At 39.7% G+C, this 26514-nt stretch overlaps 2 protein-coding genes across 2 annotated transcripts; both read left to right on the top strand.

The window, feature by feature from the left end:
* Positions 1–531: 531 nt before the first annotated feature.
* On the top strand, positions 532–5636 carry LOC102212232 (myelin-associated glycoprotein). Its single transcript, XM_005754280.2, has 8 exons — positions 532–604; positions 1334–1735; positions 2419–2730; positions 2812–3075; positions 3879–4151; positions 4432–4534; positions 4627–4792; positions 4892–5636. The coding sequence occupies exons 1-8, from the start codon at positions 562–564 to the stop codon at positions 5045–5047; spliced, it is 1719 nt and encodes a 572-aa protein (XP_005754337.1). The 5' UTR covers positions 532–561; the 3' UTR covers positions 5048–5636.
* A 607-nt stretch (positions 5637–6243) lies between these two features.
* On the top strand, positions 6244–25629 carry xrcc1 (X-ray repair complementing defective repair in Chinese hamster cells 1). Its single transcript, XM_005754281.1, has 17 exons — positions 6244–6753; positions 6852–6944; positions 8037–8144; positions 8232–8390; positions 8740–8817; positions 9430–9553; positions 9755–9861; positions 11779–11941; positions 12018–12258; positions 13375–13491; positions 20375–20456; positions 20534–20633; positions 22590–22638; positions 23470–23606; positions 23750–23840; positions 23936–24011; positions 24558–25629. Exons 1-17 carry the CDS (start codon positions 6703–6705, stop codon positions 24663–24665), a joined length of 1884 nt encoding a protein of 627 aa, XP_005754338.1. The 5' UTR covers positions 6244–6702; the 3' UTR covers positions 24666–25629.
* The last annotated feature ends 885 nt before the right edge of the window (positions 25630–26514 follow it).

The following is a 26514-nucleotide window of genomic DNA, read 5'->3' on the forward strand; positions in this document are numbered from 1 at the left end:
CCCTTCATCCGTGATGACCTACTTACACACATGCAGACATTTGCTGTCAACAGCATAGCAAATATGTCACTAAAAAGTTAATATTCAAACCCCTCTTTTTTCCACACTCTTTTTTTTTCACTATTGTGGTTTGGCTGGTCCGTACACAGGGAATGAGAAATGTATCAGATTTGAGTTGCTAGTCCCTTTGAGGAACTGGGTAACAGCATGAGAGTGACTCACTCACTGTCATGTGCTGTCTCATAGCTGCATGCTGAGGTCTTTCTTTCCTTTGCAAAAAAGGACTTCAGCACTTTAATGATTTTTGGATCATTTATAAGCTCTATATATTCTAAAGTTATAACCCTATGATTTATTTGTTTTATAATTACACTATGAGCGACAAAGATAAGTGGAGGTAAAATAAACAAATATAATAAACAGTCATTTGATAATGGACGTTTGAGGGGGGCATCACAGGAAGTCATAGTACCAGCTGCATAATGAAACAATCAAGCTTCCCCCCTCTTTGCTCCTTTGTTCATCCTTCCCTGTCTGAGCCATCAGAGCAGGGCTGCAGACATGCAGGCAGACATCGTCTTCCTTGTGTGTCCTCTGATTTTTGGTAAGTAATTAAACAAATTATTGATCATTTTAAATATACTTTAAACTTTCTTGAAAAAAAAAAGAAATTCCAAAAAATTAACAAAGTTGCTTTTTGGCTGCATTTGGAGGACGTTTGCCATGTGGTGTAATTTAATGAATCCCTGTGCTCCACTGGCTTCTCCTAAATTATCAATATAAGAGGTTTATTTTAAGTACTTTTTTTTGTCTTTTGAATGTTTTCTGCAAAATATTTTTGTGCTGATGAAAATTAAATACTAACAAATCAGATTGTATTTTTGTAATAAAATGCTCTACATTTTTATAACTTAAAACAAATATTTTTCATTACAAAAACATAGACATGTTTTGCAGTCTGAATAGTAGATTTAACTATTAACAGAGTTAAAACTCCAGCTGCTCTCTTCCTCTTTCTAAATATACAACTGTTGCAAAACAGTGTGGTATTTGTAAGATTTCCAGATAGCACAAACCTCTTGTCATATAAAGTTTAGTTTTTACGATGACCTTTCTACACAGTCTCAAGAAATCAATGCTGTTACAGCTTTTACAGCTTCTTTTTTAAATATATGAAATATTTTAATCAGCCGTGTCCTTGAGACATTCTCTTATGCTTTTTAGTTGTCATAATAAAACTGTGAAATATCACTACTGTGTCTCAATTATGTAAAGTTCAATCTACTGTCAAATAATGCTGGATAAATGATTTTCTGTGCTTTCTGTACGACAGCAACATTGTGGAGGGGGGTGCAGGCTGTCTCTCCTGTACCCTCAGTCCCTGACCGTGTCCAGGCTCTGGTGGGCACCTGTGTGGTTATTCCCTGCTCCTTTACGCCTCCAGCCCCTCATCCTATTAGAGGGACGAAGCAGTGGGTAGATGTGCGGCTAAGGTTCAGAGGTGGTGGCCCTTTTTTTCCTCTTCAGAGCACCGCTTTTAACAGCCAGGACAAAGGCCAAGTGAGCAGGGATTTCCAAGGCAGAGCATCCCTCTTTGGCGAAATCGCAGATGGTGACTGCTCAGTGAAAATCGAAAGGATCAGGGAGGATGACCCCCAGGTGTTTGAAATTTCTCTGAAGACAGTGGGCGACTCACTCTGGGGGAAGCCAAGGAGCTTCAACCTGGACCGTATTTGTGAGTGAGGAAAACAATGCATGTCCTCTTTTCTACTTTTTAAAACACTTTGATTTTTTTTCACATGATAAATAGTACATAGAAGAATTATTAGTACAATCAGACAATAGAGAATCCCCCGCATGGAAAGTTATATTAAAAAAAAAAGCTGCATGAAGTGCATATGTGTCTTAAGCAGATTAACTATTAAATAAACTTTAAAATGTTTCCCGTGAAAACATATTTTCTTAAATCTAAAATAAATTTACAGGAAGAGCATTAAGCATTTCTTTTTATCTTTACATTTATAAATAAAAATTCACATTTTCTTTATAGAGCACCAATTCACAACTATAGTCACTCAACACACTTTATATTGTAAGGTAAAAGACCCTAACAATCACACAGCGCCATCTTAGCAAGAACTTCATGAGATTGGGAAGGAAAAACTCTGGTTTAACAGGAAGAAGCCTGACTAGCTGTTTGGGGGTGAATCAATATCAACTACAGGAAAAACACAAAAAAAGAAATATGGGATTATTCATTAAACAGTTTTGTTTCTATCACATATGAGTAGACTTGTTCAGTAGTTCTAGCACTAATGGTTGTTGTAAGAGAATTCGTCTTTTTGCTTGTATGATTTTTATGTTTTTAATACACTAAAGTGTTAAAATCATAATGATGGAGATTTTCCTTCTTGGCAGACACCCCTGAAGCTCCTGTCATCAGCGGCATCATGTCAGCCACAGAAGGACAACTGGTCACCCTGAACTGCTCTGTCAACTACCACTGCCCCTCCAGACTGCCTGATCTGCAGTGGAGGTGGGAGCGAGGAGCCCAGAAGAATATAACTAAACCTGGGGAAGTACAGACACTCTACCCAGATCCCCACAGGAAAATTTTACTGGCCTCTTTGACCTTTACTGTAACACACCAGGTGAAGCCCAAGCTCAGGTGTCAGGTCATCTTCCCAGGCCCTAAAACACTATCCACTTTGAAGGACCTACATGTGACGTGTAAGTATAAATTTGACACGTGTATTTGTGTTCCTGGCTCAGTAAGCTAAAACCTTTCTTTTTCCCTTTTAATGCTCTTAGTTCCTCCAAAAGATGTGAAGATTCAAGTCCAGACCCTGGCAGTGAAGGAGGGGAGCAATGCACTGCTCATGTGCTCATGTAAAGCTGACCCTCCAGCAACAGAGTACCACTGGTCCTATAGTCAACATGGCCGCACTGTGCACCTCAACCAGCGAACGCACACAGTCCGGCTGTACAACGTGACCCGAGATATGAGGGTCCGGTGCGTAGCTCAGAACCTGATTGGCCGAGGAGAATCGCGACCCACAACTCTTAATATACAATGTAATTCTACCGCTTCTTGGTCTTCTCTGCATCCCATATATACGTGTTGTTAGGTTGCACCCAACTAACCAAACCATAGGATTTGATTTAACCAGGCATTTATTTGGCATCAAATTAACAAGGTTCAACAAGTAGAGCTTGATAAAAACAGATGAGGGGGATAATAAAAGGAAAATAAAACAACTACAGGTGCATAATTCAAATCCAACTGACAAGTAAAAACTGAAATCTGAACTTTGAACTCTCCCAGGAGAAAAAACAATTGTTAAGTTTCAGTCATGTAAGTAGGTTGGTCCATGACAGAAACACAAAAATTAAGGGAAAGACAATAAGCTTTTGTTGTGTGAAGATAAAGCAAACTAGACTGCAGAGCAGCCATTGAGAGAAACAAAAAACAGGTGATTATACATTAACCAGGATGGATTTGAAAATAAAGGGCAAAAAACCTGTTTATCACCCAGTACATTGTTATGTGTACTGGGTGATAAGCAGGACAATTAAATCCCAATGAGTTTGTCTTACACAGAGTTAAATGTGGAGCTTCTGCATGCATCTATTTGATTTCACTGACCAAACAGTCTGCAAGGCCTGTAAAGACACTAATCACAGCCAATAAATAGTGAATGAACTGTTGTTTTTACATACGCCAAGTAGGCTAGAAGGCAACTCATTTTCTGTAAATTTCTCATCCAACCCATTCAAAAAATTATAAAATTGCCTTTTAATCCTTAGATCCTGTGTTTTGTGTAGATATATCCTCATAAATATTATTGAGAACCTAATGACAGTATTATCTCTTCCAGATAAGCCGGCCATCATCCAGCTCTCCTCTACCTGTACTGTAGAGGAATCAGAGGTGGTGTGCCAGTGTTCAGTCGACTCCAACCCTAAACCTGCAATCACCTGGAGCGTTAATGGGTCTGTTCCACCTCAAGATTACAACGTGTCTGTAACATCAGAGCCCAGTGTGCTAAAGGCTATTCTGAGAGGGCAAATGGAAAAACCTCAGATGGTGATTTGCTTTGCTTTCAACGCTCTGGGAAACGACTCGCTGGTCTTGCTGCAGGGAGAAGAAGGTGTGTTCAAAGCACTGTTTTTCCATACTAAGAAAGACAACAGCCCTGCCTCTTGTTTATTCACTCTGATGTCTTGCTTGTGTTGAAACTTCTGTGCAGCATGCCTGCAGCTTAAAAACACAAGTAGAAGAAAAGAAGCTGCAAAGAAAACCAAATAATTTTCTTGAGCTATGATTGGAAAATCTGATTTTTCTTGTTTGCACTGAAGTTTGAAGTTGATATAATCCAGTGATGGGACACTATATGCTGATCCACTGCTGCTCTTGTGGTCCACATACAGAGATAGCATTTTTCCTGTGGTTGGTTTTACCTGCTGTCACCGCTGTCCTGGTCATATTCCTCCTGGCCCTTCTTGTCTACTGCTGCAAAAAGAGAGCTAGAAAGTATGTACAGAAACATTTCCTGTTAAAGGTTTTCTTGGATTGTGTCACGCCTAATTATCAAGTCTATCAAATACCTGTTCTGCTTCTCTCAGGCACATTCTAAGAAGACATCCCACCATGTATCCTGGAGGATTGGAAATTTATCAGGACAGGATGCCTCTATATATAAACTGCACAGAAGTGACTCATGTTTACACCAATGGCAGCTACCAGCTTGTGTACCAGAACTGCACGCCTCTTTTTGTCCGCACTAAGCAGGTATTTGATAACCTTGATCTTTCAGTGCACAGTTTTTCCAAGGGAAATAGCAAATCAGTTCTTCCAGTGAAAACAGCTGCTTTCCCTTTTTTTTTTTAGATCCGTCCAATGGGCAGGAGAGGTGGGGAGAGACGAAGACCTGGACCAGGTGGAAGAATTAACCAAGAAGCTGGTCAGGAAGTCAGAGGCGTAAGAGAGGTGCAGGATACAGCTGTGGAAGATGCAGAGACGGGCATCTACCTGGAAATTCTCTGATCACAAAGCTAAATTACAGTTACATTGTACATTGGATTAATACTGTTCTCAGGATATTGCATACATTGTAAATCAATACTTGTATATATGTCATTTGCATTTGATAACATTGCACTCTGATCTGTGGTTGGTCTATCTTTCTTCTAGTTACTAAACTGAACAATTTCTGCCATCGAGTGACAGAGATGTGCTTTGCTCTTCAAAAAAAAAAGAGCAAAGGGAGATGAAAAGGTTTGATGAAAGAGTTTTCATCATTTTATCTGTGAAGCCCTTGAGGAAAAAAAGAAAACAGACCCTCAAATCTGATGTAGTCTGGCCAGACCACTAGGTTGCATTTCTAAAAGCAGCTGGAGCACAAGAGTGATCCTCAGGAAGCTTTAAAAGTTTCTCTGGAAGGACAAAGAGCTGCTCCAGCTGTGATGAAATTTATAACATTCATTACATCAGCAGTGACTCGGTTGTGTTAAGCATACCTGGAAGTTTTTCTTGTGTTGGAACTTTAATGACTTCTTTATGGCTATTGTTTAACTAATTTCCCTTAGTGTTCATCAGCTTCATCAGCTTGAGTATACACACACACACACACACACACACACACACACACACACACGGAGTTCAACAGTAAACAACAAAAAAGAATAATGCAGAGAATCCTTCCTTTCATGCTCATCTATTCGAAAAGTCAAATTTATTTACATGTTTGATTATGAACTTTTTTTACTTCACTTTTTTTGTATGCATACTGAATCAGTGCACTTTTATTTACACTGGTCTGTACAAATGTTTCCTATATTACATCTTCTAGAGCTTTCTTATCTAATTTTATACTTCTGTAATTATGTGTACATTGCTGATCTCCAGTTTGATTTATGATGTACTCTCAATTTAAAAACACAACCTATTTTTGGGCTCTTTTTGTTGCTGGTGTAATGCATAATTTTGCAGATATGGTGTTATCGAACACTGACAGCTGAAAGGCTAATGTACATTCTCCCTGCTCTGAGATCTTAAAGTGTCTGCTCACGACGTTTAAAAGTGTATGTTTTGTCACAAAAGAGACAAACGGCGCAGGATCGAAAAAGATTTCAAGAATAAGTGCTCTCTTTGAATGCCTCTTCACATGGTGACCGACTGGTGGCAATATAAACCTCAGTGACACAACAATTCAATCATAGAAGAAGAAAATAAAGCTCTGATTGGATAGAAAAGTCGTTAGTCGGAAGGTACGTCATATCCTGGCGTTTACAGGCTTTTGGTGGGAAAATGTGTGCACCTTCACGCACATTTAACTCATAATCAAAATCTGTAGTATGAATTTTCTGTAACAGCAGAGTAACGGATATATGCCATGCCTATAACGCTGTGAACAGATTACGCGGAACAGCCCTTTAGGTGTGCTAAAGTCACCAAAATCATTAGGGAGAGTTGCCTATTGTTTGTTAGCATGCTAACATGTTAGTCATCGGTTTATCTGACCAATAAGAAATTAAACTTTCAGCATTAAATCACTTCCAGTGGAGAGAAACTGGATGTGTCTTATGACTTGTTAGCCGTTTGCGATCGCTTCGTGGGGAGGCACGCGCCCGTTTGGTTTATGTGACTGATCAGTGAATCGATCAGCTTTTAGCCTGACGATCATCAGTAACAACAACGAAATGCCAGAAATCAAACTCAAGCACGTCGTGTCGTGCAGCACCGAGGACTCTGTAAGTGCAACATGATGTATTGCTTTTGTGAGATTTGTATGAAGAAAGCTGAGCTGTGAGGCTGCTTCATACTCACATGTGTTGTGTTACAAAAACAGACGCACAAGGCAGACAACCTCCTGAGCTCTGACACGTACAGAAAGTGGAAAGCAGCCAGACCCGGGGAGAAGCAGATATCAGTCATTCTCCAGGTTTGTTTGTTTTGTTGGTGTTTTTGTGTGTTCAAGTGACACCAAACTAATTCAATAACATGTGAGGTGTCGTTGATTAGATGAGTTAGATGGCAGATACTTACATATATTACATAAACACCAAATTACACACATGTAACTTTGGGAGAATCATACAATCTATTGAATTCAAACAAACTTTTTGTATTTGCTTTCTTTACACTAAAAGAAGTTTACATGCAAATTATAATTATAAAGTGAATTTCAGACGTTGTGTTACCGTCCCTGGTCATAACCTGATGTCCGCTGTCTCTGCTGCCAATCTCACAATCACGACTGAAAACTAATGGTGATCAAGATTGTTCTGCTAGTGCGCCCGCTCTTCAACAAATAGTCTCCTTGAAAAGATCAATTGGCAAGCTCGCAATCATCTTTCAGATGGCTGCTGGAGGTTTCTTCCTGTTAAAAGGGAGTTTTTCCTTCCCACTGTCACTAAAGCGCTTGCTCATAGGGGGTCATATGATTGTTGGGTTTCTCTTTGTATGTATTATTGAAGGATCTACCTTACAATATAAAACACCTTGAGGTGACTGTTGTTGTGATTTGGCGCTGTATAAATCAAACTGAATTGAAGCAGTTTGTAATTTTGTTTTGAAAGGTGCTATTAAATAAAGTTATTGCTACTGTTATTAGATAATGATGATCAAACATATTTAAAGTTATGCTTTGAGTTGCTCTAAATAATGTGTTTATCTGGTACATCACCAAATAAAATCGTATACTGATACATCCAGGTACTTTTAACATTTCATTTGTTATCATGTCTTTCTTACCATACAGACAAATTTGGTGATATTTGCATTTATCTAGAAAAAGCTGAATTTGTCTTTATTGTGCAGAGATCAGACGGCTGAATGCAGCACCACGTGGTTTTAGAATAATTCGATTAATTAATAGTGTGTTGATTCTTCTCTTGCTTTACTTTCGGCCTTAGAATAGTTTTTTTTCAAGCTTTATTTAACCGCAGCTCTTGAGATTAAGAATCTCTTTTGGAAGTGTATCCTGTGCTTCCTTGGGAAGTATTACCATGCAACTTTTACTTTTCTCCCTCAGTTTGAAAAGGAAGAGCAGGTGCACAGCATTGATATTGGAAATGAAGGTTCAGCTTTCATTGAGGTGTTGGTGGGGAATTCTTCAGCTGTCAGAGATCAAGACTATGAGGTATTCTTACAAATGATAATAATCACACTTCCTGAATGCTGTAATAACTTCACTTCATCCAGTCTGATTTTAATCTCACTCTTTTAGGTTCTCCTGGTTACGTCTTCCTTCATGTCGCCCACGGAGAGCCGCAGTGGCACCAACATGAACCGTGTGCGTTTCTTTGGGCCCAACCAGCTGCAAAAGAGCACAGCTCAGGAGAAGTGGGACAGAGTGAAAATTGTGTGTAGCCAGCCATACAGCAAGGTAAGTGTCTAAGAGTGTTTGATGTGTAAAGTGACAAGCCCTTTGTAATTAGCAAATATATCTATTATTAAGACTGAAGCCGTTTATGGAATGATGACAGTGTCTGAATACAGCAGTGCAACAGGACCTGTTCTATAGTGTCAAATGAAAGCAACGTAATTGCAGTGCAGCGTGGTTTTCCAGTTACGGTAACTTTTTATTATGCAATGAAATATAAGCGCTGAGATGATCTTTCCAGATCCTTTGTCTCAGGTATCCTGTTGTTGAGGCACCGTTTGAAGTTGTAATGGAGTTTGAATTGTGTCTCTTTGATGGAAATATAATGTGAATCTGTCTTTGCTCTTTATAGAATATTGCATATGGGCTTGCCTTTGTTAAGTTTCATTCGCCACCTGACAAAAACGATCCTCCTCCAACTTCCTCCCCAGTAAGTACTCCACTGAGACCATGCACACCAATCAGGAAAAACAGTATGCCCTCTGATAGGTGACGTGAATAAGACCAATTATCTCTTCATCATGGCAACTGTTAGTGGGTCGGATGTATTTGGGAGCAAGTGAACATTTTACCCTCAAAGTTGATGTTTTAGAAGGAGGAAAAATGGGCAAGCAAAATGTTTGACATGGTCCAGATTGTGATGGTACATCTCCAAACCTGCATCTCCTCTGGGGTGTTCCCACTCTGCAGGGGTCAGTATCTATCAAAAGTCATTCAAGGAAGGATAAGACGTGATGGGGTCATCAATGCACAGACAAGCTACTGTACTTTAGCCTTTACAAAGCCTAATATTCTATTACACTTTTTACTTGAACAGGAATTTTTACTTGATTTATGTTTTTTTACTTTCGTTTATGCTGTAGTGGGAATTCAGCACAAACGCCTGACGCTTTTGTTTTAGCACTTCCTGGATATTAATCTACTTTCTTACTCATGGACTCATTTGTCATGTTACAGCCTTTTTGCTGTATTAGGGGAAATGCACTTCCATCTCTCTATCTTCCTTATTGCCTCTGAAGTCTTCCTTCTTCTGTCCTGTCAGAAACTGACAAAGCTGGGACAGTTCAGGGTGAAGGATGAGTCTCCTGCATCCGGGCCCAGCCTTCAACCTGGCAGTCTCTTCTTCAGTCGGGAGAACGCAACAAAGTCCAGCACTTCACTCAAAAGTAAATCCAATTATTTGAGTTTACCAGCTGCTGGAGGCCAGTTAAATTCTTTATGTTCACTGTAATAATAAAACTGTAATTTTGTTAAATAATAAAAACTCAACAGAGCACTAATTAGTTTTAAAAGAAGTGATTTCAAAGACATTCTTTATGATCAGGCTGCTTTCTTTCTTAACCTGCTCTCTGCACCTCTCTCTGTAGCGTCTCCTCAGAGTGAGAAGATAAGCTACGCTGCTGCTGCTCTGCAAGCAAGCGGCAGCTCCCACTCATCAGGCCAGGCCTCGTCTTCCACCTCTGCCTCACCACAGGTAGTAAACACCCCCGCCCTCCACTTAATGGGCAGGAGGATTTTCTCTATATTTAGGCCACATGAAAGTGGATAGTTTGTTTTAGTTTGGGATCTGTGGTATCATGTGATACTGTAGCATGGTGGCTCAGTGGTTAGCACTGTTGCCTTACAGTAAGAGGGTTCTGGTTTCAAACCCAGAAAGGTCACTGCATGGGGTTTACATGTTGTCCCCATGCTCACACAGTTTTTCTTCCAGAGCTGCGATGAGAATGAAAAAGATACCAGGTTAATGCTGCCTGTGGCAGCTTCTTAATCTTAAGAGTTTCACTTCCATCAAAGCTTTTGATCTAATAACTGAAGTAAAAATAGGTCAAGGTTGGAATCATTGTTACTGAGCACCTCTTTTCACAGAACTGCATCGGTTGAAGATCCTGGTTTCATTGAGTTAATTTCCCACATGACGACATGCACAGTCCTCATGGTTCATTGATAAGGAAATTTAAATCTGAGATGGAGGGTACCTCTTGTTACCGGCACAGCCATTCCCCTTTAAGAACCTGTGTGTGATGTAATTCCCGTGTTGTTTAGTGTGCGAGAAGCAGCTGGTGACAGAAGTGATTAAGTTCCCAGAATCACAATTAAAGGGTCTGAATATGCACATGTTTCAGTGTAAGGCCGAGACCCCAAAACAAAGACTTTCTTCTTTCTTTCCCCTTAACAGTAAATATTAGAAGGTAATGAGCCAGTACCAGCACATCAGTATTTTAAACTTTCAGGGAGCCTTAAAAAAACTTCAATTTCAAACTCTGGACAGGGTGTCAATCAATAGCAACAATAACAGAATACTTGAAACCAACTTTACCTCATAGTGGGCATTGATATGAACTTTTTTGTAAATGCACATATTTAAACTGGAGTAACATTAGGCTAAGGTAGCTTGACTGAAAGAGAAATACACGTGTGCTCCCCGGTTTATTATCATGACAAAACTATATGGTTGAAAAAACAGTTGTGAAATAAATTTGATACTTGTAATTTTTTTTATACTTTTTACCTTCACCTTCAAGAAAGCCTAAAATACATTGTGTATTTTTTTTTTCATGTGTACATGACACACATGAAAATGCACCATTGTTATTTTGCTTGAGGACACCTTGAGAAGGAAAGTAGGAGGGGCTCAGACACGTGGAAGTGACAGCCGCATGTCACTTTGGCTTTTGAAAGGAAAATTGAATAAAAGCCACCTGCTGCGATGAGCTGCACAAATACATGCCTGTGCATAGTAAAGCCAGCTGAAAGATACCCCTGTTAGATACAGTTGTGCACGTAAGTTTACAAATCCTGGCAAAATTTATGATTGTTTCTGGCTTTGGATCATTTTTCTGTTTTGTTTTGATTTCATTGTCAAGCTGGAATGTCCAAGTGCGTCCTATGCACAGCTTCTGGGCTGATGTCTACAACTCTTCCTTCAGTTCAGAAACCAAAGTTTCTGTCTCTACTGTTAGGCACAATGTAAGCATCTGCTTTGTGACATGGGTACAGCAATGTTGTTCTTCTGGTGATTTGACCATGTTGCCCATTTTTTTTACCCATTTGTTTGTATCCCAAAAAATTTTCTGTGCAGTTGTGGCTGATTTTTTTTTTTTTTGTATTTTTTTTGTATTTTTTTATTTTGATGGTCTTCTAAACGTGGCTTGGTTTCAACATAATCCCTCATTTTCCACTTCTTAAATAGAATTTGAACAGTGCTGATTCTCTATTCCTCTATATATAAAGTTCCACTATGTTCTCCCACAGATCCTTTGATAATTCTTTTGCTTTCCCCATGACTTCATTGATTTTATCTATAGACTACAGTAATAATATAAACTGGTACCAGGTGTTAGCGGACTTCAGGCATGAAATAGCAATTTCAACTCTGAATTTTCACCTCTAGCCACCAGCAAAAAGGAAATTTGAATTCAGCAAAGAGCGACAATCTGCTCCCGGCCCTCCTCCCTCGAAGAAAAAAAGTCCATCTGGTTCACCTGAGGGTAAAGCCGCAACCCCCAAACACAAGCCGAGTTCAGTCAGTACACCCAGCCCAAGCACGGCCAAAGGTAACACAGTCTCGGAATCTTTGCATTATTTATTCATGTGGAGAACCTTCCTTGAGTTTTCTAATAATCTCTACAGCATCACCAGTTCAGAAGGCTGCTGACAGGAAGAGGGAGAGTGAGTCTAAACCTGAGCCTAAAACTAAACAGAAGGCCAAATCCCAGAAAGAGCAGCAGGTCCCATTCACCCGGCTCATGGAGGGGGTGGTGTTTGTCCTCAGTGGATTTCAGAACCCCTTCCGAGGGGAGCTGAGGGAAAAAGCGCTGGAAATGGGAGCCAAGTATCGACCCGATTGGACGCCTGACGCCACACATCTTATGTAAGTTGCTGAAAGGAATGGATTGGCATAATCTAGCATTCATAACTTTAATTCACCCCTGAATTTAATATTTGAATTTAATACTACTGACTTTAGATGAAAAGATTTATTCCATTGTCCGTGTCTGCTCAGTGAATGGGGAGCTAAAGCCTGCGGGTGGTTAGTGTATTAGCAAAAAGTGGGAAACAGGGAGTCTGGTACTGTTCAAGGTTAACAAAACCTGCTTATCCAAACTTCTGAATTACTTATTGGCATTTTTGTCTTTGTGGTGGGCTAACAGCTGCAGGCTCTATCCTCTAGTCTTATGCTTTATGGACAGACATTAAAGTTATATCAGTTTTCTCTGCTATTTTTTACGATTTTAGAACAGTAAAAATTTATAGTACCTACTGTTCCGAAGGACATTTGGGGTGTTTTTTCATAACCTCGTGCAAAAATATAATGTCACTTTATTTACAGTGTTGTTGGGTTTAGTTGACACCACCAACACAACATCAGTTCTACTAAAATATGGCTTTTATTTTACCACATCAGCTCAAGCTGTTAAGGACATTGTTTACTGCCGTCCTTTGGTGTCAAGGACAGCTCACAAATATAAGATTCACCAAGAGAATGCGCGGAGATAAATGAGCAAATGCAAAAGAGCTGCAGATAAGGCAAAAGATCAATATGTGGTGAAACTGCAGAAAGTTGGCACATGATAAAAATGAAGGGAGATAAGCAGAAGGAAAACATTTTCAAGCTATGCTTTTTATAAATAGTTTTAAAATTGAATGTTGTGTGAGACGTTCAAACTGAAATATCATAATGATCTCTGAAAATAATAAATAACGAGATCACGTTATCTTTCAACAAAATTTCAAACGTGCCTTGCAAGAGATCTGTGTTGTAATTGTTTCAGATGGGTTTTTGTGTGTGTGTGTGTGATTTCGATTATCATCTTTGAAAAAGATCAGAGTTTTGTGTAAAAGTCCTGTCAGCACTCGCAGTAATTCAGTTTGATTGCATCTTGATCTCTGCTGTCAGAACAGCCTGCCCTTGTTAGCATCTCTTTACTGATGTAACCATACGTGTCTCTGTGTGTCCGTGCATCTCTTTCGGCCCATTAATCTGCAGCTGTGCCTTCGCTAACACCCCCAAGTACAGCCAGGTGAAATCAGCGGGTGGAATCATCGTACGCAAGGATTGGGTGCTGGATTGCCACAAGAGGAAGCAGAAAATCTCCTACAAAAGGTGAGTGGGAAATGCAGAAGAAATGATTTTACTTTAATAACAGACAGTGGCTCAAGCTTGACTACAGGAACTTTAAAAGGGCACTTCCACTCAGTGACAGCCGGGTTATAACCTGGAACATGTGTCCAACATTTGAATCCGCATCTGATTAAGGCCACGTCGGCATCTCTACATCACACGGTCTATGCAAAACACTCTCATTGATTAAATCATCCCAACATACACCCCTCACAGCGGTGTTCGCCGCTTGCTGCAGAGAACATTATAACCTTGAGCAGATGATCCCTGCTGTGATCACAAATTCAACCCACCCAACTCCAGCAGCTATCTAATTATAGGGCTCATTATAGGGGAAACTTTAGCAGCATCAAGATCCTTCTGTCATCGCTCCACACAAATCTGTGTGTGCTGAATAATGTAGAGCTGAATGCTCATCTCAGGCAGTGGATGGCCCAAATTAATTGGGATAGGACTGCAATTTACTTTATGTAGCTGGGCCCTATAATATAAGGAGTCCTTTCATACTTGTTTTGTTGGCAGTGATTGCCTCTGGTTCGAAGTCAAGCCATGCAAGGTTCATTAAGCTCAGGCACATGTGAGTATATGAAACCTGGTATTCTATAAGCTGTACTAATTTTAATCACTGTTATTTGTAAGTAGTTTTGTGTACATCTTGCTAATGAATCAGCTTCATCCCTGTGTTGTATCGTAATAATGTTACTATACTAAAAACAATGGGCAGGTGGGGCTAGTGGTTTCTGAGAGCCCAATATTAAATACTGTACTCCATTGCTGCTTTTTTTGTGTGAATTTACTGAACTGTTCTGCCTTTTTAAAGGGTCTTATCTTGAATGTAGTCAAGAAGACAGAATATATGTAAAAACACCTATTACTCATACCCTATAGCAATGGTCCCCAACCCCCGGGCCAAGGACCGGTACCGGGCCGCGAGAGTTGATATTGTAAAAAGAAGGTACTGGGTTTGAATCCACCGGCTGTCTAAGGATTAGGATTTGGGGTTCGGTGTGCAGCGTTTGCATGTTCTGTTCGGGTGCTCTGGCTTCCTTTCTCAGGCCAAAGACATGCATGTTAGGTTTAATGGCAGTTCCAAACTGGCCAGATGTGTGAATGTGAGAGTGAAGTTTTCTGTGTGTTTGCTCTGCAGCAGACTTGGGACTTGTCTAGGGTGCACAGTGCCTGATATCGCATCAATATCAGACATGTGATAATATCCTAAACAACCCAGTGGCAGTACAGTTATAGTAAGAGAGACACTTCCGACCCCCTTCCCTTTCTGTAGCCGCTTTACTGCAGCCTGAGTTTATCTACACACTTTATGGTTGACAAAGACGGATGACTACTCTTAATGGCCTACGTTTATCTGTGTCTAACTCCTCGTACACAATATGAGACTCGCCACCAAATAACAAGCAGTGGGGACGAAACAAACTGTTGAAGACTTCTCAGATTATTTCCTCATATGCTGTCTGCTTCTGCATCAGGCTTTACGAGGGTTTCACCTACCACTGCCTGCTGTGTTAACATTCACCAATGTGCTTTAAGCAGCCTGCTTGGTTACCCACGTTTTCAGCTAACTACTTACATGATAATAAAAACGAAGAAAATCCAATAATTGTGAAGCATGTCGTATTCGAAATAATTTTCTCTGAGCTGTCCAGACTTTTTCAGAAAATAACATCACAAACAGGAAGGATTGCATGGCTGAAGATAAAATAAGATGTGATGTGGTTCGCTACTGTTCGATGTAGTCAAAGTTAAATTTCATGTTTAGTTGACCGGAGGATTTTTAGAAAAGTCATCATTTGATAGTACTTTTTCTTTGGCTGATGTTTTGTTCCACAAAACCAGGACTAGATGACTGCTGCTGCAACATCCAGATGCAACATCCTTGATGTCATTACTTTGGTAAGTAATGACATCAAGTGAAGGGTGTTCAGGGTTCAGTCCCAGGCAGCATCAATCAATGATTTAAAAACGTATCTTGTACTTGAATAATTGTGGATCTGCATGGTGATTGATGATAGTCGTCAGCACCTCCTAATCATTCAAACCCTGCAGATACTCTAAATCAAAGATTCACATTCATTGCCTGTTTTTACACTGTGCACGAATGCCAGTGCACATTTACACAGTGAGCTCCTCGTTTAACGTTTTCATCATTAAAACTGAAAATGTCACCTCACTAATGACCTTGTTATGTTTGCATCAAACCTCGTTTGTAACACCGTGAGAGTTTTCATAATTACATTTATGTTATAACAATATATAAGTAACGATGTAATGAAATGACTCCATAATGGAAAAGAAGCGTCAGATTTCGGCTCTGTCTGCATCCCAGGAATGCACTCGGGAATGTCTCAGATGTAATTAATGAGCCCTCCTTTGCTTATAATTAGGCGTGACTATCGGTAGGTGTGACTGTCAGTTCTCAGAGATCGTTGCGGCGATGCGGCAGGGCATTCCTCGTAGATAAAACAGGTGCGCTGAAATCTGATATTTTTCATGTCGAACTTCAAAGCTGTAAATGAAAGTGGCCAGAGTTGCAGTGTGATGAGATTTCTCTAGACAGCTACAGTCTGCATATGAGGCACGCGAAGAATGTGAGAGATTGAGGAAAGCTTTTTAAAATAAAATACTGCTGAAGGGCACAACGTGGAAAAATCTGATCTTTATTTAACAATTCTCAAAAAGTAAATTCAAATGAAAAGTTGACTGCAGCCTGTGTCGTCATTCGCCCTAACGCTCCCCTTTCTGTATCAATTTGTGATAGTGGAGAAGATCTCTCGCCCCCAGTCTGCTTCCCCCTCTCCCGTTGTCAGAATAATCCATTCCCCTGCCCAGCTCCGCTATTGTGCAGCCTGTGGAGTGTGCGGCTTTGATGTATCTTTTATTTAAAAGCTGCATCTGCTATGGGTAATTAAAGGGACCACTTACTTTGATGATGACAAGTACCCAAACAAATACGCACACTCGCACTCAAACTGTTGCTCCCAACGTGCACGCAAACACCAAGCGTCTGAAGCCGAATGCTCACCTTCGCCGTTTCCTGACATGCATGCGCATCATGTCATGTATGTGTTAATGAGCCTGTGACATCAGCTAAGCACCCAAGAAATGCTTTCTGCACATTCATTACCCAATCAGTGAGAATCCAGGCAGAGGAGGAGAGGAGAAGGTGCATATTTAGATCCATAGCATCCAATCAAAAAAGAACTCAGTGAGTAAATATATTTCTCAATTAATCAGTGCTTTTTAGCAACGTCTGAAGGACTACCTGGAGAATACTGCTATATTGCTGCCAGCACAGCAACAGAATTGCATTTTAATTAATTTAAAACACAAAGCTCTTTCAAACACTTCACTACACCGTGGTGTTTTGCAAAAAGCGTTAAAGTGCATCAAGTGAGGTCATTTATTTATTAAAAATTAATTTAACAAAAATATTCTTCGTATCAAAAAAACTTTTCTCCATTAACAAACAAAAATAAAATATTTACAAAATTTTAAAAAAAAATGTAGAAATTTAAGGACTCGCAGACGAGAAGCTTTAAGATAAAAAAAAAAAAAAAATCAACAGCATTTCTGTCTCATTCTTCGTGACTTTAAAGGTTTGATAACACAACCTCATTGAAAGACGCTGATATTGACAGAGTCTAATGTCGGGCTAAAAGCAATGGCAAAGAAAGTATGTCTGTTATTTTTAAAACTGTGAGCGATGAATGCTTAATTCTTTGACGCTGCTTTTCGAAACCCCGACTGCAAGGTGATATATCAAAGTTGATGTTTTTGCTATGCATGGCTTTAATAGTTGAGGGAATTTTACGTACTTTGTTGGACGGTTAAAAAATAAATTCATTAAAAAAAAACAAAAAACCTTGAGCTACATATTCTTTCTTTTAAAAATAAGTGTTCCATAAAAATCATTGAATGTTTGTTAGTAATATAAAAATGTTTATTCTTTTACATTTATTTCTGCATTTTTCGTGTTACGTAAAGTTACGTATCAGCTTTTCATTACTGAGCAGATCGAGCTGCTTAACAACTCTCGCTATCTTAAGAAGCCGTTTTTCAGTTGTTTCTTTTGCCCACGTTGTCCTTTTTCTTTATCCAATTTTCTGGACACTGAGTTTTATAACACAAGTAAGCATAGGTCAGTAAAACTCCCTGTGGTATGTGTGGAAACGATTACACCATAACGGTGGCATTTCAACTCTCTGCACTTCACATTTCCAAGCTAATAAAGTCCATCTGAATTTATTTGGCTTGAGGGAAAATGTAGAAAAGGTGGGCAGAAATAAAACGTTATCACTGGACGCTTCCTATTTATACGTGTGTGTGTGTGTGTGTGTGTGTGTGTGCGCAAGAGCTACAAGACTGGTTTTCTACTCATTACTTGCTTGTTTTTCTACATGTCACATTCAGTAGCATTATCACTACACACAGGTGTTCTTGGTGGAGTTTATTGGACCATTTAGCTTATTTATTCTCTGTACAATCTCTTAAAGTTTTCAGAAAACATTTTAACAATGAAGTAATTTTTGGAAATGTTCCTAGATGTTCGTTTTATCAGTCTGTTAAACAGAAATTTGAATTTAGACTAATCCAACTGTTCTTAAGAGTCTGACTGGGAGTAATTTTAGCAGTATTATAGCTATGGCAGTGCTTGGTATCTGCCCAAGAGGGGATTTTTCTTGGTAGCTTTTGCCCTGCCAATAGAAATGACATTTCGCATCACAATAACATTCACAACAAGATGGAGAAAATCATGATTGCATCTTTGTGTTTGGTCCGGTTGACCACAGAGTTGAAAGGTTGGAGTTTCAGTGAGAAGACTTATTCACCTTGTAGTTGGCAGTGTCGTCCGCCTGGTGCTACAGTAGATGTGGCACAGATGGAAGAGCAGAGAGTGGTGCGACTCCTATAATCCTGTTTTCTTACTGAATCCGTTTGCTCTTTGTAGGTATGAAAAGTACAGGAAACCACATATTTAATTACATGTAAGTTTAAAAAAGGTGGACTTCATCACTGATCCGTTCCCGTGGTTCTTTAATTTTTAGAGCAAACTATTGCTTGCACAGCTGATGTTTATGTAGATTTCTTTTTATTGCGCTGCAACAACATATGCTTACATGTAGACCAGTGTTTCCCGTCACGGTTGGTGTGCCATGACAGATTATCTGGTTCCACCTGATTAGCACTTTAAGCGACCTGCTTGAGTAACGGGCAGAACAATTACATTCTCTTCCACCAGAGGACAGTGCAACTTCTTGCTCCAATTAAATGGGCTGCCAACTGCCAGTAAAACAGAAGAAGACGAAGAAGAAATTACATAATCATGCTGCAAGTGAGACAATTCAGCATAGCAATCGATAAATATTTGAAAAGAATATGCAATATTCTGTTTGTGATATTTTTGTTTGTTGGTGTGCCGTGTGATTTCTCTAATGTGAAATACGTGCCGTGGCTCCAAAAGGTTGGGAAACACTGATCTAGACTAATCATCATACACTGCCCAGCCAAAGCAAAGGTCAAAATAATTGCGCACATGTTGTGGCATCACTTTGATCAGCTCTCAGTATTTATTTTCATCCAAACTTGCATTAATATTTCATAAAAGATCTCATATTGATGCTGAGTTGGACCGCTGCTTAAATTCTTTCTAGCACATCCCAAACAGTCTCAGTGGGGCTCTGGATGCAGTGGTGGTCAATCAGTGCATGAAAATTACGTCTCATGGGTCCTGAATCGCTCTTTCACAGTCTAAGCCCATTGAATCCCGACATTTTTATCTTGGAATATACCCATGCCTCAAGGGGAGAAATAAAATCAATTGATGGAAAAACCTGATCATTCAGTATAGTCAGTTAGTCAGCTACTTTAGCACATCTTGCTGAACCGATCCTGACCATCCAAAGATCATAACACTGCTCCTGCAGGCATGTGCAGCAGGCATCAGAAATGATGGGTGCAGCACTTCATCCACCTCTCTCCTCACCCTGATGCCCCCCATCACTCCGAAAAAGGACAAATCTGGAGTCATCAGACCACTGGGGATGGGGCTCCATTGATCCCTATTTAATTTAAACCCTTTTCCCTCATTGCTCCACAATGATAAGTGCATTTTTTGATAGTACATTTCTCCACAGTCCATATTGTAGAGTAATATAGCAGGTCAGAACAAAACTAAAAGAGCTTTTCTTCCCAGTTTCAACTCTTCTGTTGCATAATTAGATCATATTACACTAAACCTTTTTAATACAGATTAAAAGAGTTTAGAAATGTAACAGCTGTAATTGTTAAAAACTATACTATTCTATTGTTTTACTAAATGAAAAACAAATAAAGCAGGAATGGATTTTAAAGAACAAATGAGTAGTTTCTGTGATTTATGACTTTGCCCGCTCTTATCTTTGTGACATAGGTTGCCTTAATTCTCATTGAAAACTGAAGTTGTTTTCACTGAGTGCTTCAGATGATCCACTTGTGACTGAGAGTAATCGGTGAGAAAAAAAAAGACCAGCCAACCCCCAGGAAAATGTATTGTTTGTTTTTTGGGGACAGAAGTTTTTGTATTTCTGTCCCTCGTCCTGCAGAAAACTAGATTTCTCCCACTATGCAAACTTCAAAGTATGTAATACACAGTCTGTGGTAATGTTTTAAACATTAGGTCGTTGATCTGTCAGCTAAAAAATATTACCATCTTGTTGAAATTTAGTTTTTTTTTCTCCCCCTCATCTGACAAGGGATTGTTGCAGTTTGAGTCATTGCACAAGTAGAGCTGATTGGGAACAAGATATGTTGAGGAAAGGTACTTCACTCGTTGGTCTTTAATCATCCTGACACTGTTTTGTTTTTTCTGTAGGTTTCTGATGGATGGACCCGAATCGAGCTCAGAGAGTGAAATGGAAGTGGACGACGAGAGCGAAGAGGAAATGAACACAAAGGTAAAATTGTTTTTTTTTTTAAGTGAGCCTATAAATATAATCGAATGTCAGGTTTAAAGCTCCCTGCTGCTTTGCAGACGCCGCAGAAGAAGGAGAAACAAGTCACGGCCAAAAAGACGCCAGAGAAGGAGGAGGAAGATGATGAGTATGCTGGCTCCACTGATGTGGATGAACCAGGTTGGCATCAAGTGCTTTTTAATGTGTCTGAACTTTGAGACATTTCTGCCAGCATCAGTATTTCGGCTTGACTTTCTTTCAGGCTGTTATAGGGATAAAAGTCGAGCACATCATTGCAGAAACATCTACAAAATGAAAACAAAGGAAAAAACTTTTTTAATGTTATTCAGCTGACTTAGAACCAAGGTTTGCCCGAGACAAATAGACTGAAGGAAATGGCAGGGGATGGGAAGTTGACAGTCGGTTCAATGATCAGGTGAAACGGATGAAATTGAAAAATGACAGCCAAGTTAAACAGGCAATTACAGTTTGAATCAAGTGCCAGTAATAGGAACACAAACCAAAAACAAGCAAAAAGGAAAAAGAAAGTTCTCTCTTCCAACATTAGACCGTCATGCACAGACCTGTGTCAGTGTATCTTTGAGTCTGCTTATCGGGTAATATTATTTACAGCCCTGTTTCCTCATCTGTTGTATAAGATTTCAGTAAAAACACAATAACAATTTTTTTCTTTAAAAATTTAGCAGCTAAGATTTTGAATATATTACATCAGGATCCCCCTGCATGACCTTTTGATCTACACAAACTTATCAGAGGTCTTACTGAGACCTCTGACAGGTTTATTTGTGCCAAGAAACTGCTCTGTGAGAATCAACCACAGTGAAGGAAACTACAAACCTAAAGGTCTGGAACCCTAAATTTAAAGCATACTTGTTAATTAAATTCATTTTAATGAATAAACAAGTAAACCTTCATTTGTATATCTGCACCGAAAAGATCCGGGAGCTGAGCGTAAATGGCTGAGACTCAAGGAAAATGATTCACTCTGTTAGCTCAAATAACTAGAGATGGAGAAGAGGGTCGCACGTGAGCTGAAGAGGACAGAATGGATAGAGAGGAGGCCAGGGGACAATTTGAGAGCCCAGGGATCAGACAAAAGGGACAGCCTTTATAAAGCACTTGGAAATGGATGAGATGGCAGCACTGCCATTTTAAAAAATAAATAAATAAATAAATAAAAAGAACAGGAACAACATACTTACTGTAGATGCAATTTGAGGTGGGGAAAAAAAAGAACAGGGGTAAAATGTAATCACCATAAAGGGACTTGAGCATGAATCTCATTTCTATGTTAATACGAGAGCCAGAAATAAAGTGCTGAGGTGCATCAGAGAGGACAGACAGCAAGGGCTGACCCACCAAACACATATATGACGACAGACGGCTTTTTAATTAGACCACCTTCTCTTTTTCCCGTCAACAACACAGGATTTTACGGTGGTGGCAGATGTTGCAAGCAAGGTGACATCTACTCAAACTCTAATGTGCAAATTAAAGGAAAAACCTGATCTGATGGCTTGTGCTGTCAGGGGGGGGGCGTCACTTGGTCCACTTAACCTCACAGATTTGTTCTCAGATGACCTTTATTCTGCGGTGGCACAGAGAGTCGATAAATGGCTAAAAATGATGAAAATCGCATGCTGTGGCTTTTGCGAGTGTTAGACGGCTTTCCACCCAGTCATCACCAAACACCAAATGAGAAAATATCTTTTGGAAGAATGGCACTTCATCGTTCCAGCGGGGTGCAAGAGAACTGAAAAATTGATGCTGTCAAGGTGTTTTTGGCAGAAATGGCTCGGCTGGTTTCACCTTTAATTTGGTTCTCGGGTACTCATTAAAAAGCAGATTCGCCTGGTGTGTTTTTTCGCTCCCATCTGTGCTCGATGAGAATTGTAGAAAACATAATGGCAGCATAACAATCTCAATCTCCAGGTGACCAGAATTTAAATCTTTTCATTAGTTTAAGATTAGGGTCATAGAGCGGTCACAGTATTTTGTGTTGTCGGTGAACTCAGTGAAGGGAAAATTGTGTTAAATACAAAACTCGTTACCAACATTTTCAGGCAAACCTGGTGAGTTTAATCACACTTAAAAAAAAATGTCTCATTCTCCCAGGAGGCGATGATGATGAATCTGCAGTGGACACAGAGGATGAGCTGCAGAGGTAAACAGGACAAATCATTTTGATTCTGCTGTTTGTAATGCTCATTCTTCGATAACTAATTCTTATTTGATTGTTAGGGTGCTCTAGTCTTATTCTGATTAATAATTTTACAAGAAAGTGTTTTCTTTCGCACCGAGCCAGTTTTTCCCAGCGACTCCTGCTGTTCCCAGAGCATTTCATTGTCTTTTAGGTCACAATGAGCTGCATTTTACTATTTTCCTTCAGCATTACTGCCGTAATCAGCATCGTTTTTGCAGACGTTGCAGTAAAAACATATGATGTAATGTAAAAACCCGCTTTATGCTACTTTTCCAGCACCATTCAGCAGATTAAATGAACTCCTAGCTTTCTGCAAAGACACTCTATTGAGTAAAATAGGAGTCTATCTGCTCCCTCAAGATGTTTATGGGAGAAGACATACAATTCTTGGCTCTTTAATAAACAGCTTTTGGGCACATTAGCCTTTAAAAGAGACACTGCTGTACTAAAGTAGCCTATAGTGTTGTCATGACTAAATCTATATTGACTTTATGACTATATTGCTGATGTTATATATATTATGTATATCTTACTTGTTACATTTAGTCCTAAATGCACAGTTAAAACAACATTATATCCTTTTTAAAATTTCTCCATGGTCTTTAGCCGATCCCTTAGCGAGATTCCCTGGATTCCCTGAGCGAAAATAATGAAAAGATTCATTAAATGTGTAAAAAAGACAGCAGAGCTCTGGCCCCTGCTAGAATGTGGCCACACAATACCAAGAAAAAAAACATCTTTTGAGAGCAGGCTTGTTAACATGTAGGGTAAAAAGGTTTGTCCTTGTGAAAGGGTGGAAGAGGGGAGAAAACAGAAGAAAGCAGCAACAGAAGGAACGGTGGTGAAGGACGAGGATCCGTACGGGGGGTCGACGGATGAAAACACTGACGCTGAAGCTGAAGAGGATCATCCCATCCCCGAGCTCCCAGGTATGCATCAATTAGTTCCCATCCAGCTTCTGGCAGCTTGTGTTTTGCTTTCTTTATTTTTTCTCCTCTTTTCTTATAATTTTCCTACAGACTGTGTTCCACTCTTCTTGATCTTTTGCTTCCCACTTTGTCTTCTCTTCTAGATTTCCTAAGCGGAAAGCACTTTTTCCTCTACGGTAAATTCCCCAATAACGACAGACGACTGCTGTTACGATACATTGTTGCCTTTAATGGGTAAGAAAGACTTTCAGTGGTTATTCCCAATGGACAAAAAAAAGACATAATCTGTGCAATTATAATTGTAATTTATGTGCCTGTCTTTGCTACAGAGTGATCGAGGACTATATGACAGAGAAGGTGCAGTTCGTGGTGACCAGTGAAGGGTGGCACGACTCCTTTGAAGACGTGAGTCGTACCCTCTTTTCTCTTTTTCTTTGAAAATAAGCAGCCACAACCAAATAAACATGTCTAACAGGGGCTTAAAAAGATTTAATATTCGGTGTACCCATGTGTGTAAGCTTTTTATCTTTTACTCCCACAGTCAAGACAATTTTGTAAAGGAAATTGCTTCACTTAACTTTGTGTCAAGTGTTGCTTTATTATACATTGTGCACAGCTAAAAATAAAAAAAGGGAGAGGAAATACCCTTTAAATTTTCCACTCCAAGCGTTATCAGCCCAGAGTTCTGAGCCCTTTTCATTTGCACAGTATACACCAGTATACACCACTTTAGCATTCCCAGGACAAATTCAGCAGCAGTGGGGACTAGTACCTTTCAAGTTTAGGTTACTATGGTTTCCAGCCATTTGCGTGCCTTTTTAGCATTTGAATTTGCAGCTTAGGTATAGTTTGAAGGGTTTTAAAGGCTTTACACCTCAGCCTGTCTGACCATTTGCAATGCAAGTACATGACATGACTGCGCTTCTTGCTTTTGCTCTGACTTCCTCGCAGGCGCTGATGGAGAACACCAATCTGAATTTTGTCAAACCGGAATGGATTTATGCAATCAGTGCACGACAAAAGATGCTGCCCTATCAGCCCTACACCGTCGTCCCCTGAACTATACACTGTATCCAGCGTGCGGCCGCACTCACACCCTCATCCTGATGAAGGAGCAGCAGGGAAAGCCATAAACACATTTTCCGTTTCAGATAAACAGCTACACTTTCAAAGAGCAATAAGTCAACTGTTTGTTATTATCGATGCCTTTATATTGGACTTCATATTTGATATACATATAATTTCTCCACCTCAAGCAATTTTCTCTGCAAATGTTTTCAACTTTCGGCCAAGCTCTGCAGACTGTCCACTACATAGTGTTTCTTTCTTGGGGTTATTGTTAGGATTAAGTATAGGTTTATTTTTAGATTGTGCTCTCGAGGGTCGTTAGCCCCAGCTTGGCCAGGAACCAATTTCATCATCTCCACCATCATCTTCATCATCCATGTGCTGCTGAGTCTCTTGGGCTTTGCGAATGAAGCACACACTCTGGCTCAGGTCTTTTGAATTTCTCACATCCTGTGCTGCAGTTTGTTGCTGCTCGCTTCGGCTACCTCAGGCACTGTCTGGAAATGAGTTACCACCCTGTCCTGACAGCCAGCAGCACTGATAATACACCATTTGTGTAAGTGGGAAGACTATTATGAAAACGACCCAAAGTCAGGTGAAAGATGTCAGTTATGGAAGGTTACAGCCATGGAAAAAAAGAAGAAACTGAACATTTTTGTTCTTTGTTTTATTTGATTTATTTAAAAAGGGATAACATTATAAATTTCTTTTTCTTGATAAATGAGTTTTGGTTTTATTCGTGTTTGTAGAAGAAGCACAGGCTGAGGACATAAAACAGACATCAGTGTTGGCATCCTTTTTAAGATTCTCATTAATTCAAGTGCAAGTGTCCAGCTTAACATCTCCTTTGCTGCTTGGCCAAAGTGGCTTGTTCAGTTCTCTGTCTCAAACTTCTTTTTCCTTGTAATACCTAATTATTTTGTCTAAATAAAAAAAAAAGATTTTTAATTAAAAACTTTGCTCTCTTTTCTTTTTATTAATCAAACTGTCTCTGCACTGAGCTGCTCTCATTTCTTTCTCTGCCTTCACTTGTGTTTGCAGCTCGAGAGGCACTCTTCCTTTTCATTCCTTCTGTGATCTCTAGTCCTCTCTCCTCTCTAATTTACTTCTCCTCCCGTTTTGTGCCCTGGAGCCACTGGGTCTTCTGCTCTCTCAGTCAAGGGGATTAGAAAGATGCTATGTGCACGAGAGACGGGTGAAGGAGTGGTGGTTATAGGGAGAGACACTGCAGGAAAGATGAAAAGGTTTGGATTCTCAGCAAGGATGCGTTTTTTTTGTTTTTAAAGTGGCCAACTATTGGATTGTCTTCTCGTACAGTTCTTGTCTAAGGTGGAGTCACACACATACTACCAAGTGTGAAGCATCGCAGGGACGCTTGCAACAACTTTGTTGCAGGAACTTATTTCTTTCTTGTGAAAGAAAGAGTTGCAAGGTCAAATCCGTTCAGGTCTCGAAGCGGTGAAATTTACGGTAGCAAGTGGTGTCGACTGAAAATTTGTCATATTTCACTGAAAGGCTGTCTGTGAGACAGCAGGAAGAATTGGCTGCTTTTAAACCTTCAAATTTGACAGGTGGACTTTGCTAAATAGCGGTTTCCACCTTACTCTTGTCACCTTGATTTCTTCCTGGCAAATTCATTCGTTCCCATGAGCATTTTTATATCTCTTGTGAATCTTGGCAATGACTTTTCCTGACAAAAGCTTTTCTCTCTGGCTCGTGAAATATTTTGTTTAACTCTGTAGACCTAGTCCTCTTTATCTGTGCCATGCAGTACTGGATTAAGGTGATGGATGTTTTCCCTCCAAATATTATAAATCCTCCATCTCCCTCTCTCTTGTTT

Source organism: Pundamilia nyererei, unplaced genomic scaffold (assembly GCF_000239375.1).
Source record: "Pundamilia nyererei isolate P.nyererei 1_Seehausen unplaced genomic scaffold, PunNye1.0 scaffold00534, whole genome shotgun sequence".
Classification (NCBI taxonomy): Eukaryota; Metazoa; Chordata; class Actinopteri; order Cichliformes; family Cichlidae; genus Pundamilia; species Pundamilia nyererei.

Excerpts from the sequence above, each read along its gene's own strand:
- LOC102212232 (XM_005754280.2), top strand. The coding sequence starts at position 562 with ATGCAGGCAGACATCGTCTTCCTTGTGTGTCCTCTGATTTTTG. Across the intron at positions 4,152-4,431 it reads CTTGCTGCAGGGAGAAGAAG|AGATAGCATTTTTCCTGTGG; the intron begins GTGTGTTCAAAG and ends GTCCACATACAG. Across the intron at positions 4,793-4,891 it reads TTTTTGTCCGCACTAAGCAG|ATCCGTCCAATGGGCAGGAG; the intron begins GTATTTGATAAC and ends TTTTTTTTTTAG.
- xrcc1 (XM_005754281.1), top strand. The coding sequence starts at position 6,703 with ATGCCAGAAATCAAACTCAAGCACGTCGTGTCGTGCAGCACCGAGGAC. Across the intron at positions 23,607-23,749 it reads TCCCATCCCCGAGCTCCCAG|ATTTCCTAAGCGGAAAGCAC; the intron begins GTATGCATCAAT and ends CTTCTCTTCTAG. Across the intron at positions 23,841-23,935 it reads TACATTGTTGCCTTTAATGG|AGTGATCGAGGACTATATGA; the intron begins GTAAGAAAGACT and ends TCTTTGCTACAG.